Source organism: Cyprinus carpio, chromosome B22, assembly GCF_018340385.1.
Source record: "Cyprinus carpio isolate SPL01 chromosome B22, ASM1834038v1, whole genome shotgun sequence".
Lineage (NCBI taxonomy): Eukaryota > Metazoa > Chordata > Actinopteri > Cypriniformes > Cyprinidae > Cyprinus > Cyprinus carpio.
This window is the reverse complement of record NC_056618.1, coordinates 20,958,086-20,979,114: the sequence shown is the minus strand read 5'-3', so window position 1 is coordinate 20,979,114 and position 21,029 is coordinate 20,958,086. Positions and strand designations below refer to the sequence as shown.

Genomic DNA, 21,029 nt, shown 5'->3' with positions numbered 1-21,029 from the left:
CTTTTTTTCCTTGTAGAGATCTTATCTGGGGACTCTTTTCTTTGAGAGGTTTCTACAGCCCTCAGAGCTGTCTGTCCCTGGGCTCCAATTAGTTGCATTTAATGGTCAGCAAGGGCACTAGAGAGACCCTCATAAGGTTCCCCAGCCGAGCAAGAGAAATGAAAGCATGAAGTGTGTCTCTCCTCTATGCTGGACTGTCATATGTTTCTTTACCTTATTATGGTTTCTTCCTGTCTGTCTTTTGTTTTGTTCAAAGGGGTTGTTCCTGTTACGCAGTTGCTTTTGTACTCTGTAACTTTAGAGTGACACAAACAAAATTAAAACCATCAAAAGATGAGGGTCATTGTTCATTCCATTTTTCCCTCCAAAATGATGTCACTTCCTAGAGGATGGTGTTGTTAAAGTCACAAAGGGAAAATTGAACCTAATTAACTTCTAAATGCATGTTTTTATCTTATTGTGAATGATTAATCTGTGTGTGTGTTTCTTTTTATTTCTTGTAATTTTTCTGGTGAAAGAGCAGACTTATCTCTGTTGATGTATGGACTTCTCAAATTAGTCTTTTTTTTTTTTTGATAATCCATTTGCACATTATCAGATCTTCATCACAGCACAAAAAAAAAGTGATCTGCCATTACTTATTTCACAGCACAATTTTAAGGAAAGCCAAAAGCTAACATGTGGGATAAGCTTACAGGGTTAACATTTACAAGTTAGCGTAGCACAGTTAGCACAGCTAGTAAAAATTGCAACTTTTTTTTTTTCACCAGTCATTTGTTGACTTAATTGGGAATTAATATGGTTAACATCTTCAAAAAGTGTGAATTTAAAATTCTGTGTAATATTTTGACAATGTATGATGAGGAACGTGAAAATGTACTGCATAACATGATGCTAATTAAAGCTTTTTGCTTTAAAAGTGTTCAAATCTATGTGTAGGTAGACAGGGTATCGTTTGTATGGTGACCCCTATTTAAGAGCACTCCAAAACCCCAAGAGAGAAAACTGCCAGAGACTCTGCAGTTTTCGTTGGGGCACTGAAAGTGTTCTAATTTGGGAATCTAATCATACACTTTCCAAAAGAGTTTTAAAGCAGGTGCTTAAAAGGTGTGCATAGAGCTTTATAATCTTGCTCCACGGGAAATTAGGCCTTTAAAATGCTAATTGGCACTCAGCTTCGTTCAACTGGAACTGGATTGTAAACTGTCATATTGTCTATGTAAACTTGGAACTGCAAAACTGTTCAATGAAAATTTGAATTGTTTAATGCTCTGCTTGCTTCCACAAAGGTGGGTATCCAGGAAACCGTCGCTATAAGCCAATGCCTGAGTTTTGCAACTTACCAGGAGCTTTCACCTGCAAATTTAAGTGCCAAGCAAACTCTCGGAGGATTATAATGGCGTATATTTGTTTTGCATCCCAGCAGACACTCTTAAAGATTAGAGGCGATGCTGTCAGGATAAACAACACACCCACTGGAGTGTATGTTTGGGCCACGGGCAGCTCATTGAGGATGCAGCACATGTTAACATCCACACATGAACTCTGGAATTGTGAGTATTGTAATTAAGGTCTTCAGAAAGAGCTTAAAAGGTTAATCAAATTAGTGAAGAGCTGTCATGTGAATGTATAAGAATAATTCATTTGGACAAACTTACCAAATGGCTGAAAGGAAGTCGATAGTAAATTAGGTTTCAATGAAGCACTGACAAGTTCCATACATCAAGATTTGATTGCTCATAGGTTCCACAGTGGAACCTCTAATAGGGTAATGGTGCATTAAAACCTATTTTTGTTTTCATGTCTAATTAGTTCTTTGTCAATTTTTGGACTTTACTTGTGCTTCTTGCATTAAAAAAACTGGAATTAGAATCTCCACTGGTGTGCTACTGACATCTAGTGGGGAATACTGAAAAATATGAATCTTGTCTAAGGAAACCATAAAATCTGGGTAAAGATAAAACTGTCATCAAGCAAATTGTAAGTGTAACTAAACTTAATATATAAACCAAAACTTTTAAAACCACTGCCTAAACTACCATACAATCAAAGCAACAATGTAATATAGGTATGGTGAACACCAACTGATATTTTTACTGCCTCTAAAGATTGACCACAGCATGTGCATGTGAGAAACAGGAACACACCTGGGCTGTTCAGTCAGACAGGGCATTAGAGAGGAACAGGATGACTAATAAGAGAGCACTCTTATAGATCACTAATGTTGTGAGCTACATAAAGCTACTGGAGAAAAGACTCCAGACTGGTTTGAATAGCACTTACATGGTTCTTGTGGTGGTGGTGGTGTGGATGGTAAAACTTCTGGCAAAAAATAGCTTTTCTTTTAGAAAACTTCAGAACACCAATGTTGAGTACACCTTTAAGTAAGCAAAATGATTCCAGTTACCTAAATAGTAGCACAAACTGATTTTGGCAACTTGATTTGAGTAAAACCTTTTCCAAGAACTCTCTTCACAGTTATTCTCATGTCAAACAGATGTTCTGAATTACATTCTGTCAGATTTGAAACACTGCCCCCTACGTGCAGTAAAATCCCAACTGTGTCTCTCTCCTTTTGGACCTGGAGTGACCCACGGTCCATGTGACACAAATTTTACAGACAACGACAACAGTCTCTGTCTGTAAACTTTTTGGAGCTAAATTTAGCGCTGGGTCAAACAGAACAAGGTTGCTTAGCTATTACATACAAATGATATAACTTTCAAAGACTTTATAAGCCATAGAGAACATGAAATGTTGAGCAAACAATATCAGGAGCAAGGGATGAATGGACCAGAATGAAGAGACAAAAACAAGGTCTTCTCAGGGAAGGTAGGTCAGATCACCATCCTGGCTTCCTGTTGACCTGCACTAGGTCACCCAGAGGACCCGGTACCCAAATGTTACAGAAAAAAACACCAAAATCCCTGAACGTGTGTTGGTGCGTGCATTTATTTATATATCTTCGAATGTCCTCCTTCTTTGGGACATAGCAGGTGCACCCCAGCTCCACCTGTCCATCCTTTTCCACAGCCACATGGTGGCGGACAAATCCAGAAAGGGATCAGCCATTCAAGAAATGGCATGCAGAAGTGCCACGGGGCCACGGAAGATCTCTGGATACCGGATCAGACGCAGCTGCCCCCCGGCTGCTATTTTCACTCAGCTTAAAGTACCATGGGCAGCCAGCATCTACGCCATGGACTACCCATAACTACCAGTCTGTCTCTGCACACCATGAAGTCCACCACAGGGGAGCATGAGCATCCTGCACACGATAGCCAGAGCTTGCCCTCCGACCCTGATGAGCTTGACAGTGGCAGCGAAAGCTCGGAGAAATCCACCGGCGCAGGGAGCCCCATGCGGGGCCACAGGGAGGCGGGGAGACGCAGAGGGGGTCGTAGACTTGCAGGGGTGAGCAAACAACGTCAGGCAGCTAATGCTCGGGAGCGAGACCGCACGCATAGTGTCAACACTGCCTTCACGGCTCTGCGTACCCTCATCCCTACAGAGCCAGCCGACAGGAAGTTATCAAAAATCGAGACTCTGCGATTGGCATCGAGCTACATTTCACACTTGGCCAACGTGCTTCTTCTAGGGGAGGACTGCATGGATGGGCAACCATGTCTGAAATATCACAACATCTTACAAAGCAACACCAACCTCAAAACTCCACCGGTTCGACCCATCTGCACCTTCTGCTTGAGTAACCAGAGGAAAATGGTGAGTCCTTGAAGGTGGTGAAACTATTAACTGCCAGAACTTTCCAGAAACTGTGACCAATTTGGTAATGTATTTGAATGCCAAACTTACTTGCTACAAGTACCTTGCTTCTACCTTTTCCTGAATTGTTCTCCTAGATCAACTGCAATAATGCATGCATGCATATTTCACATAGAATTGTAAATTGTTTGTTGTGCGGGTATGAATTCTAACACCTTTCAATTATCATGTGCTTCTGCAGCTTAGAGATGGGGAAAAGCACACAACTGCGTGACAGCAGAAGTTCTCCTGACTGTCCGCTGCTACGTAGGAGCTCTCAACTTCTGAATGTTTACATGTAAAGAGACATTTTCTTGCACAGAGACAAAACATTGTTTTGTTTTTGTTTGTTTTTTTCTCTGAGGACAGACAAAACAAGCAACAAGAAGAGAGACAAATCTGCACTTTTTCTGCAAGTGTGTCCACTTTATCTACTGTGTTTTGGTTAATGTAACCGGAGAATATGTGTAAAGTTGCACCTGGTGGGAGGCTATTTCAGTAACAGATATAGTAAGCTACACCATCCCTTGCCTTAAAAAAAACAGTCTTGTGTCTGCCTCTTGCACGTCACATGATGGTAATTGAAACCTTGCGGTTTGCAGTGGTCACTGTCAGTACAACGGCGGGTAAAAATCTCATCCCCTCCCTCTTGTCTCCACATCTACGCCAGGACCACAATCCCAACATGGCTCTCAGGAGACTGTAAACAAATTTCTAACCTCAGCATGATAATTTGGGTTAGGCAAAGAATGCTAAATAGTGGCACATGACTGAATGCTATAGTTGCAAGTATTTCATAGTGAGAAGAACATAATCTAACATGTTCTGGTTTTTGGTCATAATCCCTAACACGAACCCTGGGTTATGACCCTGACCCCAAATGTTATATAGCCTACCCTAAATCCTTGTGGTCATGATCTGAGAACACACTTTGGTGACATAATGTTGCGTAGACTGTCAATGAGGTCACTCCATAACAACAAAGGGCATGCTTATGCTCCTGAATCATACAACACCAAATCAGTCTTGTAGATTTTACTAAACTTGTGTGAAGGAAGGCCATTTGAGCACAAGTCCAAATTACGAGTGTCAACGTCAAGACAGAAGCTTGTTGCATTACATGCAACTTAAGAAATTTCTGTGCGCACTTGATGCATCAATTACGCAGTCATTTTCCATTACTATAGCTACGCAATTGTATCTTTCAGAAGTGCATGCACAAAGACATATTGATTCATGATATGTCAACATGGCTTTTTTGTCCACTGATTTGCAACAAATCGAACCAAAAATATGTACAAGACAGTGGTCTTTTGAGATGAGTAGATGGAAGTTTTATCTGGGATTTTGATTGGCTATTGCTAATTCCCACTCTCTTGCTTGACTTAAAAAACAACCAAAAAAAGCCAGTTGGATTTCAGAAAGTGTTCCATAAATTGGCACGTTTCACATTGACTAAGGTTTAGGGGAAAGGTCTTAGAGCATGTGCTCACCTCAAGTACACCACTAAAACATCATCTGCTGAACCTTGTTTTGTTTACATTAGCGGAATTAGTAGAGATGACAAATTTGAGCCTAACATTTACTGTGATTATAATTTATTTTCAGATACTGCATCTGCGATGTGAATGTTTAGAGGTAGAATTTTTTTTTAGGCATCAACATGTACCAATCAGTTATTTATATCCAAAATGTTTACCTGCATGTCTTGCACAAATCAAAACTTCAGCTTATAGGCATGTCTGAATTTGCAGACTCTGCAGAATGACTCTTCCTTGCATTAAAAAGTAGTACAATACAAATGAAAGAAAAAAAAGTGCAACGGAGGTACCACAATGTACTGGAAATATTGTAATATGACAAGGCTTTTTGAAATTGTAAATATTTTTACCAAATCTTTTTAACATTAAAAATTAAAGGTCAAAAAGCATTATACCAATAATATAGCCTACCTTTAAAGCATTTTGATCACAAGCCTGTCGTATTCTAATACTTGAATTGGCCACTCTTCTAAAAGTGGTCTTTTGCACATCAAACAAGCTGCTATTTAATCAAGTATTTTTGTACAAGAAAAATGTCTTTACTCATTACTTTCAAACCATTAAATAATTTTTGAAAAAAGTTCTGAAAGTAGTTCATCTTTAGTTTTGAGTTGCCCCCTAGTGGAAGTCACATACTGCGTGCAATTTTAAAATGGTGGACAAATCTGATTTTGCAATTATTTAAATAAAAATTAGAAGTTACACGGAACAAGAACCACACAAAGCATATACTTCTAGGCCTTTATTTCTTAAAAAAAAAAGTCAATTAGTTATTTAGATTAAAGAAATTGGTGACAGATAAGATGGAGATGCATCATAGAAGAGGTTGGGAGTCATTTAAGGGTCTTTACAGGGTGATCAGCAAATTCGTTTTCAGCGCTGTATAGTTTCATAGGCAGGGAAGAGAACGCTGATGATGTTATGGGAGAAGGACTCAACCCTTTGGCAATAACATCCCAATGAGACAAGGTGACCGTTTTTCCCCTTTGTGGACACTGATCATGACAGGGCATGAAGGCATCAATACCATATAGAAAAGGGCATCTTAAAAGCAAACAAGGCAGCCTGATCTAACTCAATGGAATGTCAATTCATAAAGAAATCATAATAATTGAAGATGTCCAAACTTTCAACACTTAAAAGTTCCTTGAGCGAGTAAATAATAACAAAGGTTGACCACAACTCTTGTGCTATTTTAAGTGTAAACCTTAATATTAGAAAAATCTGTTAAAATTAACCATTTGTTATAAAGCCCTTAAATGACATCTAAATGTTATGGTTTGAAAACAGGAGGTAGAATAAAAAAAAAAAAAAAGCCGAAAAAGTTAGAAAGACGAGCACTTCTGTATCAAAACATTATGCTAACATGGTGTTTTAGTCTGCCTCCTCTTCCTCGGATTCAGACTCTGGAAGAAACCAAATTAATGATTTCAGAAACCATTTTAATCAGAAAGTTTCAAAGAAAAAAGAAACAAGCTTACCCTCCTCAGCGTTCTTCAGCCACTCTACAAACTTCTTCATCTGCTCGAGGAAGACACTCTTTCCTTTGGCCACGTGGCCTTCCGTGTACCACTTCAAAATAACCTCCTCGCTCAAAACATCAGCTACAGTCAAGACAAAAATACATCTTCAAAGCACTTTAACCGGACGTAACCTCTGTATAGCATTGCACAGGCCTAGTAACATTTCTGTAAAAAAAACTACCACAGTGAACCGAGCTTTGGTGCATCGTTTTGAAAAGATCAGCTAGTGAAGACACACCTTTGTAAAGAAGCACCACAATCTTCTGGAAGGCCTTCATGAAGTGGATATTGTCGTAGCAGTACTCCTGGATCTTCAGCAGGAGGGTGAGCTCAGACAGGCCCTGGGAGGTGAAGGCCTTCAGCAGTGGGCTGTATTGCTGCAAAGAGAGTAAGAAGAATCACTAGCAGTATTTTGATAAGTATTGCAGATCATTGAACCTTTCAGAAGCATCATAGATACCTTCAAGAGTTTGATGGCTTGCTCTGTGACGAGCTCCTCCTTTTTATTCCACTCGACGGAGCTCATGACACTGGTCCACACGATGCCGATCATTGTCTGCTCGGAGATGCTCGTTTTCTTCATCTCTTCCCGAACGTAGGCAATGATCTGGGGAACAAAAAGAGACAAATCAGTCAAACACAGGCACAATAAACCTCCAAAGCCATAATACAGATAGAATCAAAATCATTTGTTTTAAATACAATTCTTTTTAAATTAGTTTTTTTTGTGCCCAATTTAAGATTGTCCTATCCAGACAAGGCAGAAACTCACGTCTTTGAGGGTCTCGCCGCGGGACATCTGCTCTTGCAGTTCTTTCTGGAGCTCTTTGCGCGCTCCAATGGACTGCTGGTTGCGAGCGAAGTCCGAGAGCTCTTTCAGCCCAGCGTCGGTGAAATATTTTGAGAAGTGTTCGCAGCTACGCTTGTTGGCAGGGAACAGCTCCTGTTTTGGGCAAAAGAAGAACAGGTTACATCAACGAGAAAATAAAATGCCATGATTAACATGGCATGAGAATAGTTTAACATTAGTCAAGGCTGCAAACAGAATTGTAAAATTTCAGATTGTTCATTTTAGTTTATGCTTGCATAATGTGCTTTTGCCAGTTGTTGCTTTATTTTTTCAATTTAGTTTTAGTCATTTTAGTACTTCAACTTAATTTTGGTTACTTGCCAAGGCAAAATTTCTATTTTCCACTTCATTTCTATTTTTCACAAGATAATTTTTTCCAATCACATTTTATTTAAACTTTACTGTTAACATCAGTTAAAATTGACATTTTTATTAATATTTTATTAATCATCGCTTTTTGATAATGTTAACTTTGTTTATATATTATTTTATTTTTTATTATCCTATAGTTTAATTTACATATAACCCAAGTTTATTCACACACTAAACCTTTTATATACACATTTATATTACTATTTCTATACATTTTTAAATAACTTTTATATTACTCCAACTAAGCTATATTTTGGATGCTTTTGGGAATTTAAGTGCTTCATCCGAAGCGGAGGCTGCAGTACAATATTTACCATCAACCTGTTGTCCATGCCAACTTTACGCAGGCTAGCAGCAACTGAGTTGATGTCTTTTTCGTTGATCCAAGATTTGAACAGTTTCACAGCGAAGGCAGCAGACACACCTGCAATAAAACCCAGACGACAAATCCGCTACAACTTCTTCGCTCGGAAAGTAGCATAGAGCCATTTAACAGGTCTGTCATTACCTTCCTTGACCAAGTTCTCATTAAAGAGGCTGCTCAGGATGGAAGCTGATATATTGCCATTGGCCAGCAGGATTCCGGTAAGCATGGCCAATTTATTCCTCTCGGACTCGGTGAACCCTTTTAAAAACAGCAGCAGCTGTGAAAAAAAAAAAAAAAAAAACAGTGATGACACCATGGGATTTTCCAAATGTACAACGGCACAGACTTTGTTTGACTAACAAATATGTGCTGTAATCCTTAGTTCAACAATTTTGCTTACCTTCTTGATCTCCTCTTCAAACCCTTTCTCCAGGTACTTGTAACGCCTGATCAGCTTGTTAAAAACCTACAAAACAAAGTGAACATGTTGAGACTTGTTAATAGGAAAACAGTAAGTACAAATTGCACCCGTCACGGTGATAATAATTCAGAACAAGCTCCAAAACGAGACTATTTGCCGGTCAGATAACATATAATTGGAAATACCTGAGCGTAAGCCTGCATGGTCTCCAAGTCTTCACTTGCCGTGAAGAGGCAGTACTCAGTACGGGTCAGGTCATCAGATAGAGTCCCTCCTGGTGCTACAATTTTTTTTTTTTAAATATACCAAATTACATATTCGTAGCTATGCATTTCATATAAAAAAAATTCTAGTAAAAGTACATATGCATATGTATGTATGTATATATGTGTATGTATGTATGTATGTATGTATGCAGGGTGCGATGGGGGGATTTCCCCCTCTCTGGTCTATGCATCCCTGCCTCTGCTGAATAACTTTTATCCCCGGTGGGGATAAAAACATCATGTAAACCCGCTTTGACATCCCGATCTGAATCAAATGATTCGCGATACACGCTTTGACATCCCGATCTGAATCAAATGATTCGCGATACACCGCTCTGACGTCCCGATCTGAATCAAATGATTCGCGATACGCGATCATCATGTGTGCTTCGAAACAGTGAATCATTTTGCGACGCAATGGTTTTAACTGATTCGGAGTTTTAAAAAATGTGTTAGTGATGTAATGAATAACCGTGGACATTAAATCATTACAATTGATAGGCCTAACGTAGGCTTAAATGTTTTTATTAAACTGAATGTATAATTTCAGTGTATTAAAAACATTTCATAAAAATTTTCAAAAGAATCCCCCCCTCTGTTTTTTCACAAATTGTATGTATGTGTGTGTGTGTGTGTGTGTGTGTGTGTGTGTGGTGTGTGTGGTGTGTGTGTGTGGTGTGTGTGTGTGTGTGTGTGTGTATATATATATATATATATATATATATATATATATATATATATATATATATATATATATATATATAAAATTGGAAAATATTTAGTAAAAATAGATGTACACCTCATAATATTAGTAATAATATTCAGTAAATATAAATTAATCAAATGTATAAACTGTACAAATTGTACCGATTAGTAGAAAATACTTGGGGGGTGTGTGTGTGTATAAATATATATATATACAGACACACACACACATATATATATATACACACACATATACATATATATATACATATACATATACTCAAATCTACTAGCAAAAATATTAAAAGCAAATATTAAAGTAAATTAATTTATGAATTGTAGATTTTTTAAGTATATATGTGTGTGTGCAAATTTTGCATTATAGAATTATAATTAGATGTACACTATACATAAATGAGAAAAAAGTAAAAAAAATAAGCATATTGAAAGAATATAAACTACAAATATATATTTTCACATATATTAGAAGAAAATATTAAGTAAAAAACTTAGATGTACACTATTTAAATATATTAGTAAAAGATTTAGTAAGTAAATAAACTCTAGATAAACTTAATTCACATATAAAAGATAACATCTAGTAAAAATAAGTTATAGCATGGATCTATAAGATGTGAAAATATATAGTAAAACAAAAGAAAATACACAAACTGTAGATATTGTAGTTATGAATTATTATTAGATATTATATATAATTTTTGATTTTAGAAATTAATAATTATTATATATGTTTTGATTGTAGTTTAAATTGTAAAAAAAAAAAAAAAAAAAAAAAAAAAAAAATATTACAAAGAAATGAATACCAGCCCATTGACAGAGCCGTAGACAGGTGCTTACCCAGCATTCCTCCAGCCACCAGGATGTCGAAGAGTGTCTCAGCATACCGGCGGTAGTCGAGCTTGGCGCCGGAGGCATCGAGGAACTTTGCAACCGCTTCCAAATCTGTGCCAGTTTGGTTCAAGCCTTGAACAATACTTTCTTGAAACTGAGAAGGGTCAAATCTCTCCTTTTCATCTGCGAGGAAACAAGAGAAAGTTTCAGATGGGAGGCACCGCTTTCAGACATAGCAATGAAAAATTCCTTAGTCTACTCACCTCTTTTCCTAGTTTTAAAACGCTGGCCGGTAAGCGTTGGCTTTTGCTGCTTTTGATTATTCATAAAAGACACCTGTGAAAACACAATGAAGATATTAGTGAACATATCCGTGTTCCGATTCAGATCACCGAGGAGCACAAAGAAACCACATGTAGATGTGGCAGGACATTTCCAAACCCTGCAGAGCCATCAATGGGTCCCTAACAGAAAATGTGCAAAACAACACCTTAAAAACTTCATTAACGACTTTTATTAAATGGGAAAATCGACATTTCATAAACTGGTTTAATTGCAGATCCAGTTTTAATTGCAGATCCAGTTAAACCTGTGATAATTAATCCAAGTCAGATTGCCTCGCGAGCTAATTATACAGTTAAGGTAACATTTATTATAAAACCAATTTATTCTTTTTATGTGGATATATTGCTGTGTAAAAATATTTAACTGAATTTAAGCATGATTTTATAGGTCTGAACTGCAACTCACGCGCTAAAGCTAACCGGCTAAAATGAGGCCTAACCGGTCCAAATTTGGTAAAGAAAAAAACAACAACAACAAAAAAACCACTATAATCGCAATTTATAAGTATTTCAAACCCAAACGACAGCGATGCTAATAATTAATAGAGTATATAAATAAAATACAAGAGGACCAAACATTTTATTGTTTTTATTTAATTGCCATCACGTCCCGAGCTCCGCCATCACGATTTTAACAGCTGATCACAAACGTGAGCACAAAAACAGCCATCCTTTAAAAACAGGGTTTTACAACAACTCCAGACTGAGCTGTGTACGCTTATTATACGCATATAAAATATATGGAGGACTTACCGAAATGAATGCAGATAAAAAACGGCTTTTTGAACCAAAGAACAAAGCAAGACGATGGCAGGTCCAAACCCAACACACACACACAACCCTCCCGGATGGCAAGAGTCTGCTGCGCCTGCGCGGATCAAGAACTGAAAAAAACAAAACAATGGATCGGTCCATTATACGGGAGAGTGGGGGTTAGAGAGGTGGCATGTTGATAAAATCACGCAAATGAAACATTTAAATCTATCGTTTATCTTATTTAAATGACTTGAAAAGTTATGAAACATGCGTAGAGTCACTAATTTGCTCGTGTTACTGCTTGTGTGGAAGTGTACAAAAACAGATCCCCCTCTCTGCTGACAGTGATCCGTAAGCCCGATTCTGGTCATACCATTGCAATGAGAGGTTGATTAGTTTATCGCCAAGGGCAAAACATAAAAGCATTCAGTTCAATGGGGTCAACTCGCAAACATATTTTTGAATTTTTCTTGTAATTTATATTTTTGAGTTCATGGTAAATATATGTCTTTCATACTTTAAAATAATACAGGCAGGATTTCACTCTGACACTTTGCTCAATAGGCCTATTTCATGTCCGTTTCTTTTTCTTTTTTTTTTTAGCAGCCATGTATAAGTGGGACCTGTCATTATTGCAAAAAAAAACACCTTTATGATGTAATACTAACCAGCTCAATAATAAAAACCACAAACAATATAAAATTAAGTTGCTTTGTACTTTAACTTTATTTTTCCCAACACAATTACACATTTAAACACCACCAGAAAACAAAGACCCATGATACATATTTAATTGTTCCTCATCTTCAGCATCCATACAGCTTGTTGATTCTCAGGATGTCAGTGTTGGACATTCCCTGCCTCTGTCCAATTTCCACTCTCCTATCAGGAATGGGAGTGATGGTTTCCAGACCGGGCTGGATGGAGAAGGCTGTTCTTTCATAATGCATGATGGAGCCGTAGTCATATGGAGTGTTTTGGTTGTTGGTTTTTTGTTTCTGGAAGTTGTAGGCCATATCAGGAGAGATGTTCTCCCAGTTGATCTTGACGTACTGGTCACGATCGCTCCTGGTTTGCTCGTGGTAGAAGCCCAGGGCATGATTGAGCTCATGCTGAACGATGCCGTTATACACACAGCCTTGCCTGCTGAAGGAGACCACCTGCTTGCCACCAGTTCTGCCAAGAGAAGAGAAGCACCTGAGAGGAGAGAGGAAGTAAAGAGGTTATTTTTTTATTTAAATAAGGACTGATAAATGTTTCTTGTTAATATTGTATGAGTGTTCTCACCCATCTTTGTTCTCAATACTGATGTAGTCAGCTTGAGTTGATCTGGGCACAAAGCGGATACAGGTTTTGGAGTGAAAAGTGGACATGGCGTTCGCAATCACTGATCTGTCATAATTGGCTGCAAACAAAAAGGCCCACAGATTTAAAATGAGGTCTACATGAATCATAGATATGTTCAATGAATGAAGGACATTCACTCACAGAATTCACTGCTCACTATGTAAGGGACCTCCACTATGTTGTTAGAGTTTTTCTTCCAGAAACAGTTGTTGTTAAAGCAGTAGAGAGCATTTCTGGTTTTGGGAAACACCAGATCTCCTTCAATCAAGACTTCAGAAGATCCTGCATTTAAAGAGAAACATACTGATGAAATATCTGGACATATTTATAATACTGACCACATTTTTACACTATTTTCTGAAACACACTGATGAATTTACAAGAAATCTACAAGGTGCCTGACCATTGTTGGACTCCAAAATCCTTGTAGTGATGTCCAGAGGTTCAGGCTCTGACACAAACACTCCTTCAAACCTTTCCTCCTGGAGGCAGAAACAGAGATGTTAAAATGACTTATTTGAGGAACATTCATAATTTAAGGGAGAGACTAGACCGGATCTTACCATGAGAGGAGACGCCTGTGAGACGCCAAACAGCAGCAGAAGAATGGAGAGAGAGGCTCTTGTGTCCATGTCGTCTCAGTGTGTAGAGATGTTCAGGATGCTCCTGTCATGAGCTTTGGTGTCTTTGTGCTGTCCTGGATTTTATATACACCTGAGTAGGTGGGTCTACTCTTGGATTATGGGTAGGGTCTTAGTGTCCAGAGACTAATGTGTGTAACTAAAGGGAGGAAACTCTGATCTCGCCTGCTAGTCAAAATAAAAAAACTTACAGAATCAGAAATGGTTCTTAAATTTGTTTAACTAATCCACTAAACTCCACATTCCCTTGCAAAATTTGGATATAGCACATTTGTATCTATTGTCTTTATTGCATATTGTTTTACATATTTATTTTTATATCACTTGTTTTTATTTTGTTGTTTCTTGTCACTTGTCACCCTATCTGTGCACTGGAAGCTTCTTTCACAAAGACAAATCCCGTTTGTGTTAGCACACTTGGCAATAAAGTTCTTTCTGATTATGAAGTTTACATGGATTTTAAGTGCATCAACAGTGGAGTACAGGGATGTTTCTACAAAGCTTGAAGTGTCATAATATACAGTCTTCACAGAATTATCATTAAAAAAATGTACTTTATATGCAACAGTTGAAAATTGTACAGCTCTAGTAATTTCATAGTAAGACCTTTGTTGCACTGAGACACCTTTTAAAGTCAACCACACTCATACTATAGCACAAGAAGAAATAAAAAAATACATACATACAACTGTCAAATTGAGCAATAATATTTTTTTACAATACCAACTTTTTCTCCGCCAGCCTTTTGTGAAACTAAGTATTATTTAGACATATCTCCAATCTAGAGAAGTCAAGTACAACGGACATTAAAGGAAAGTCTACCTCAAGAAACAGAACTTTCAAATCACTAAATTGTCAGAGTATTTAGTTTAGATCAACAAAAATCTGAAGTGATCACCTAAAGAACAACAAGAGCCAAAAATTAGAAATTATTAATGCAGTGATGATTATTTCATAAGATTATTAGTCCAATTATTACAAAGCAAATGATGGTATTTGCCGTCTAGTGTTTAAGTTCTGAAATGTGTAATTGTGTTGTAATTGTCAGCCGCACTACAAAGATATGTTTTTTTACGTGTAGTTACGCTTTGGTTTAAATGAAAACAGCGTATCGGCACAGCGCTGCTGGCACAGAAGAGCGTACGCTGCCTTTATACTGCTCAGAATTGCCAAAATGGTGCTACGCTGATTTGGAGAGACACAGAGGAGAGGAATTGTTGAATGAAGTCATTATTTTTGTTTTCTTTGTGAACAAAAAGTATTCTCGTCGCTTCATAACATTACACTTGAAACACTGATGGCAGATGGACTATTCTGACGATGCTTTTAATATTTTCCTGGACCTTGACACTGTTATTTATTTGGCAGTCTATGGGACAGTCTCAAGCCTACTGGTTTTCATGGATTATATGTTATATTGTGATATGAAGACGAACGAAGCTTTTACGAGTTTGGAACGACATGGGGGTAAGTGATTAATGACAAAATTTTCATTTTGCGGTGGAGTAACCCTTTAAGATACAAGCTATTAGATATTGTTTTTCTAAGGAGCAAAGTGGTTTCATTGCTACATTTGAAAGCTATGTTGTTTTTCAGTAACAAAGCCATTTTATCAATAAATAAGCAGAGTAGCACTGTGAAATGGCCTATTATTATTATGACATTTTTCCTCATAATATTTTAGAATTATACAGTAGTTGTGTCTCATTTTATCTGTTGGTTATTTAGAATCAGAATCTTTCAGCTAAACTAATGTATTTATTTTTTCTTTCTGCTGATTAGCTATGGCTATGTTTATTATTATTATTATTATTATTATTATTCATTTATTTTTTAGTTATGTACTGGCCACTAGTAAACTGTAAGTAGATTACCAATGAATCCTCTCCCTGTACACCACTGTTTTGGGCACTTAGTAAAGTCCATTTCAGTGGATCAGTTAAACAAACCAAGGTATTTTATCTTATTCTGCAAAGTTTTGGACCAACAGGTGAGGTCTGAGTTTCCTCCCTGAAGGTACACATTTTAGACTCTTGATGTTAAGACCCTACCCATAATCCTCCAGTAGACCTACCTACTCAGGTGAATATAAAGTCCAGGTCTGACAGCACGAAGACACCAAAGTTCAGCACAGGAGCATCCTGAACATCTCTACACACTGAGACGACATGGACACAAGAGCCTCTCTCTCCATTCTTCTGCTGCTGTTTGGCGTCTCACTGGCATCTCCTCTCATGGTAAGATCCGGTCTAGTCTCTCCCTTAAATTATTGATGTTCCTCAAATAAGTCATTTTAACATCTCTGTTTCTGCCTCCAGGAGGAAAGGTTTGAAGGAGTGTTTGTGTCAGAGCCTGAACCTCTGGACATCACTACAAGGATTTTGGAGTCCAACAATGGTCAGGAACCTTGTAGATTTCTTGTAAATGCATCAGTGTGTTTCAGAAAATAGGGGTAAAATGCAGTCAAGATGTATAAATATGTTTATTATTATTATTATTATTACTATTATTACTATTTCATCAGTATGTTTCTCTTTAAATACAGGATCTTCTGAAGTCTTGATTGAAGGAGATCTGGTGTTTCCCAAAACCAGAAATGCTCTCTACCTGCTTTAACAACAACTGTTTCTGGAAGAAAAACTCTAACAACATAGTGGAGGTCCCTTACATAGTGAGCAGTGAATTCTGTGAGTTGATTGTCCTTCATTCATTGAACATATCTATGATTCATGTAGATCTCATTTTAAATCTGTGGGCCTTTTTGTTTGCAGCCAATTATGACAGATCAGTGATTGCGAACGCCATGTCCACTTTTCACTCCAAAACCTGTATCCGCTTCGTGCCCAGATCAACTCAAGCTGACTACATCAGTATTGAGAACAAAGATGGGTGAGAACAATCATACAATATTAACAAGAAACATTTATTAGTCCTTATTTAAAATAAATAAATAATAACCTCTTTACTTCCTCTCTCCTCTCAGGTGCTTCTCTTCTCTTGGCAGAACTGGTGGCAAGCAGGTGGTCTCCTTCAGCAGGCAAGGCTGTGTGTATAACGGCATCGTTCAGCATGAGCTCAATCATGCCCTGGGCTTCTACCACGAGCAAACCAGGAGCGATCGTGACCAGTACGTCAAGATTAACTGGGAGAACATCTCTCCTGATATGCCTACAACTTCCAGAAACAAAACACCAACAACCAAAACACTCCATATGACTACGGCTCCATCATGCATTATGAAAGAACAGCCTTCTCCATCCAGCCCGGGCTGGAAACCATCACTCCCATTCCTGATAGGAGAGTGGAAATTGGACAGAGGCAGGGAATGTCCAACACTGACATCCTGAGAATCAACAAGCTGTATGGATGTTAAAGATGACACATTTCACACAACCAATGCACAATATCAGTATAGTTAATATGTAGATGAAAATTGGTGTAAGTTTTTTTTCTTTTGATGGTGTTGAATTTCTGAAATGTGTGTTGGGAAAAATAAAGCTAAACTGCAAGACAAACTCATATTTTCTTTATAATTCAATGCCAAGTTTCAGAAAATGCTTGATTGCAGCATTAAAGTGCTGTATTTTTGAGGAGAAATTAAGCTTTTAGCATTAGTTCTGTCAGGAAGACTCTAATGCAACGTCATTCATTATAAAAGGATGGCCAATCACTGCTTGATACCTGGAGTATATAAGCACAAAACTCTCTGTTTCTTTTATGCAGTTGATGATGCTGATGTTCCCTATACTCAGTCAGTGCATCTGTCCCTTAAATACTTTAGCCCGACATTCATAAAATTACTGACATACATTTTAAAATGAACCTTCTGTGAACGATTGTGTAAACAACATTCCTTTCATGATGCATGCTATATCATTAATAATTTGTAATGTGTATCACATTTAACGTTTGTGGTTGTTTGATCGTCCTACTATGTTGTAAAGGTGTTAATATTTTCACAGTGGAAAATGTGAAACACTATCAGGGTTTTTAAATTCATGTCTGCTATCAGTCACTCATCGAGCTGCTGCGTCAACGCTACTCGCTTCTCAATCACCAAATAAGTTATTTTTGCTAATGGAGAGGTACAGTTAGGTCAAAATATATATTTGGACACAGGCACAATTTTTATATATTGTTATAAGATGGGTACTTTTACTCTTAAGTAAATTTTTAGTGGAAAAACTGTACTTTTACTTTGTTACTGTGGGCCATGCTCCTCTCGTTACTTTATCTTAATGCAATACAAGTTATAAATGCTTCAGTTTATTCCAAACGCGCCATTTACTTTTCTCGTGGCGATGAGTGATGCCCATTCATGAATGACTCATTCTTTTGAGTCAGTTCTGTTCAAAAGCTTGATCAAACCGAGCGGCAACCTCCCGCTGTCTCTCGTGAAGCCAATAAGGAAGTGACTAAAACTGCCATTCAATGCAATTCAAAAGGGAGTCAGTCCCATAGACTCCCAATGTTAAAAGGCCCAACTTTACAGCAGAAAAAAACATGTTTACAGCCTGGTTCAATAAATGATTTTGGTCTATATAGCTAATTTTGCCCTTCGTCACAACTGTGAGGGCGGTGAATTTTTTTTTTATAACTCATCCCTTTAAATTATATTAAGCCTTAAAGTTCTGCATAATTAAGGGCGTGGCCACTTGAGTGACAGGTGGATTGCCGCTGTTGAGAATGCAGTTGCGCTAGGTGGGTGTGGCCTTTTTGCCCATTTTCGATTATCCGGGAGAGTCGCTCGGTGACGCACTGCCAAGATGGCGACGGCCCGCTCTGCACGTGGATGGAAGGAAGTCGACCTGGGGAGTTGAAGTCGGCCGCGTGCCGCCATCTTGTAGCAGAACTTCACTTGCGTTAGCATCCCATTGACTCCCATTCATTTTGGCGTCACTTTGACAGCGAATAAACTTTACATCTGAAGCGTTTTAAAGACTCCATTTGTCCATTAATTTATTTCTAAAGATACACGACAATGTATAAAGGGCTCCATTACCTTCTATGTTACATTATGGCCCCGTAGAAACAGTATTTTGTAAAAATAGGCTAACGATTGCGTCATAACCACTCGACTCTCTGTCGCACAGTAGAGAAATTACCGTACAGACAGGAGGAGAAGCTCGCAGGCAATCGGGGAGACGTCAAGAGATATGGCGTACTGGCGTTACATTTTAAAATACTATACAAAATAATTAATCAGAATACTTACTCCTGCTCACTCAGGCCAAAGAACTCCCCGCTCAAGCTCGACCGTCTCTTCAAGATTAACGATGGCAGTTTGCTACACAGCTACTAGAAGATATTTCACATCTGTCAGACAGGTTGCTGACGTCATCAAGCTTGGTTTGAGTCTGTGCGCGTCAGAAACGGAAGTGCTAAAAATCACTAAAAACGGGCTTCACTTGTCTCAATTGAGTTCCAATGGGGTCGCTGTGTCCCATTTCTTTTACTGTCTATGCTCTGCACACTTGGAGCTTCAAAAATGCTCTTCAGGAGTCTATGGGTGACGTCACGGACACTACGTCAATGTTTTTATACAGTTTATGGATCAAACCAGTTGGCAAACCAGTGAATTAGATTAGTATATGGTTTTCGTCACGGACACTACGTCAATGTTTTTATACAGTTTATGGATCACTGGATCTACAGTCAGTTGAAAGCAAATCTGCAAAGGCTATTTTTTGCTATCGATGAAGATCTTTATTAGATGAACACAGCGTGTGCTGTCTACGGTTTGCTGCTGATTACAGTGCACGATACCACTATGACATAACCAGTTTGCTGTACGTGTAACTTATACATTAAATACAATGTATAATTTAATTAAATAAGCTGTCACAGAGTATGAAATTAATACCCTCCAAACCCGCGTTAGCTCTGTTCCAGGAGGAATGCCTTTGCATTGACACAATTAATATTGATATTTCCACAATATTTACGCTTGCAGAAATATACATTTGTTTACATTTTGCAGAACAGATGGAAGAAGATCCGTCAATGTGCATTTGGTTCATTATGTTCAGAGACTTAGCCGTATATATATATATATATATATATATATATATATATATATATATATATATATATATATATATAGGTATATGTATATATATATATATATATATATATATATACACACACACACAAATATATACAGACACACATACATTACATAAATTGTATGTATATATCTAAATAAAAATAGACTATAGATATACAGAATATGCTCCAAAGTAACTAGTAACTAACTACTTGAGAATTTATTTTTTATTTTAATTTTTTTTATCCAATACTTTTTTTACTCTTACTCAAGTATCTATTCAGACTATTACTTTTACTTGAGTAAATATTTCTATAAGTACTTTTACTTGAGCACAGTTTTTGGGTACTCAACCCATCTCTGACTATTGCTCATGTTTCTGGATTACCCCTCTTGTCAAGCCCTCAGGATTGTTCGCCGATCGATGACCTACGCCAGCCCTAGGAATACTCTGTCTTGTCTTATACATATCTGTTTGCTTATGCTCAACCCTGCCTTTGTATGACCATGTCTATGAATAAAGTTTTGCGTATGGATCCGCACGTCTCACATCACGTTCGCCCTGTTACAGAAGGTTTGTACTGTTTTACTTCATTGTTGTATGTCTATTTATGTAGCAACGTGGTCCTGTGAGGCACGACATTTTGTTCCACTGTATGTCCCCACATGTAGCGGAATTACAATAAAATTTGAAGTGCACATTATGAGCTTTAATTTGAGGGTACTCTCATCAAAATTGGAGGAAAGTTTAAGGAATTACAATATGTTTTTGATAGGTACTTTATGTACCTTCCCCTTTTTTTCAAGGGACCATAAGCCTTTTTGATAGCATCAAAATACCACGAGCATTTTGGTGGACTATTCTTTCATTATTTCTACATCAATTAAGCAGGTTAAAGTTCTGGAGTTGATTCTAAGTGTTCCATTTGCATTTGGAAGCTGTTGTTGTGAACCCATATCATGCAAGTGAAACAGTCAGTTGTTAGGCTTCAAAAACAAAACAGATCTATCCGAGAGATAGCTTGAACATTAGGATATGGTCAAATCAACATTCGGAGAAAAAAAATAACACACTGGTGAGCGCTTCAACATAAAAAGGGCTGGACATCCTTGGAGGAAAACAGTGGTGAATGATTGGAGGATTCCTTTCCATGGTAAAAAAATAAAAATAAATAAAAAATAATAAAAACATTTCACAACATCCAGCCAAGAGAAGAACACTCTCCAGGAAGTAGA

The 21,029-nt window shown here is 37.6% G+C and overlaps 3 protein-coding genes and 1 pseudogene across 3 annotated transcripts; 2 read left to right on the top strand and 2 right to left on the bottom strand.

Annotated features, from left to right (window-relative positions):
- Positions 1–2,395: 2,395 nt before the first annotated feature.
- On the top strand, positions 2,396–5,822 carry LOC109046612 (transcription factor 15-like). The gene is made up of 2 exons (XM_019064363.2): positions 2,396–3,723; positions 3,965–5,822. Exons 1-2 carry the CDS (start codon positions 3,178–3,180, stop codon positions 3,995–3,997), a joined length of 579 nt encoding a protein of 192 aa, XP_018919908.1. The 5' UTR covers positions 2,396–3,177; the 3' UTR covers positions 3,998–5,822.
- A 208-nt stretch (positions 5,823–6,030) lies between these two features.
- On the bottom strand, positions 6,031–11,929 carry LOC109046611 (basic leucine zipper and W2 domain-containing protein 1-A). Its single transcript, XM_042749870.1, has 12 exons — positions 11,757–11,929; positions 10,923–10,995; positions 10,666–10,842; positions 9,022–9,116; positions 8,816–8,881; positions 8,557–8,692; positions 8,363–8,472; positions 7,599–7,769; positions 7,287–7,433; positions 7,065–7,203; positions 6,785–6,907; positions 6,031–6,709 (listed from the first exon to the last, which is right to left on the bottom strand). The coding sequence occupies exons 1-12, from the start codon at positions 11,916–11,918 to the stop codon at positions 6,678–6,680; spliced, it is 1,431 nt and encodes a 476-aa protein (XP_042605804.1). The 5' UTR covers positions 11,919–11,929; the 3' UTR covers positions 6,031–6,677.
- A 532-nt stretch (positions 11,930–12,461) lies between these two features.
- LOC109047084 (hatching enzyme 1.2-like) lies at positions 12,462–13,803 on the bottom strand. Its single transcript, XM_042749872.1, has 5 exons — positions 13,670–13,803; positions 13,510–13,588; positions 13,248–13,388; positions 13,047–13,164; positions 12,462–12,956 (listed from the first exon to the last, which is right to left on the bottom strand). The coding sequence occupies exons 1-5, from the start codon at positions 13,736–13,738 to the stop codon at positions 12,566–12,568; spliced, it is 798 nt and encodes a 265-aa protein (XP_042605806.1). The 5' UTR covers positions 13,739–13,803; the 3' UTR covers positions 12,462–12,565.
- Positions 13,804–15,826: 2,023 nt separating this feature from the next.
- On the top strand, positions 15,827–17,262 carry LOC109088636 (annotated as a pseudogene).
- The last annotated feature ends 3,767 nt before the right edge of the window (positions 17,263–21,029 follow it).

Excerpts from the sequence above, each read along its gene's own strand:
- LOC109046611 (XM_042749870.1), bottom strand. The coding sequence starts at position 11,918 with ATGGACCGATCCATTGTTTTGTTTTTTTCAGTTCTTGATCCGCGCAGG. Across the intron at positions 10,843-10,922 it reads TTTTAAAACTAGGAAAAGAG|ATGAAAAGGAGAGATTTGAC; the intron begins GTGAGTAGACTA and ends GTTTCCTCGCAG. Across the intron at positions 6,710-6,784 it reads GCTGAAGAACGCTGAGGAGG|AGTCTGAATCCGAGGAAGAG; the intron begins GTAAGCTTGTTT and ends GGTTTCTTCCAG.
- LOC109047084 (XM_042749872.1), bottom strand. The coding sequence starts at position 13,738 with ATGGACACAAGAGCCTCTCTCTCCATTCTTCTGCTGCTGTTTGGCGTC. Across the intron at positions 13,589-13,669 it reads CACAGGCGTCTCCTCTCATG|GAGGAAAGGTTTGAAGGAGT; the intron begins GTAAGATCCGGT and ends TTCTGCCTCCAG. Across the intron at positions 13,165-13,247 it reads CATAGTGAGCAGTGAATTCT|CCAATTATGACAGATCAGTG; the intron begins GTGAGTGAATGT and ends TTTTGTTTGCAG.
- LOC109046612 (XM_019064363.2), top strand. The coding sequence starts at position 3,178 with ATGGGCAGCCAGCATCTACGCCATGGACTACCCATAACTACCAGTCTG. Across the intron at positions 3,724-3,964 it reads TGAGTAACCAGAGGAAAATG|CTTAGAGATGGGGAAAAGCA; the intron begins GTGAGTCCTTGA and ends GTGCTTCTGCAG.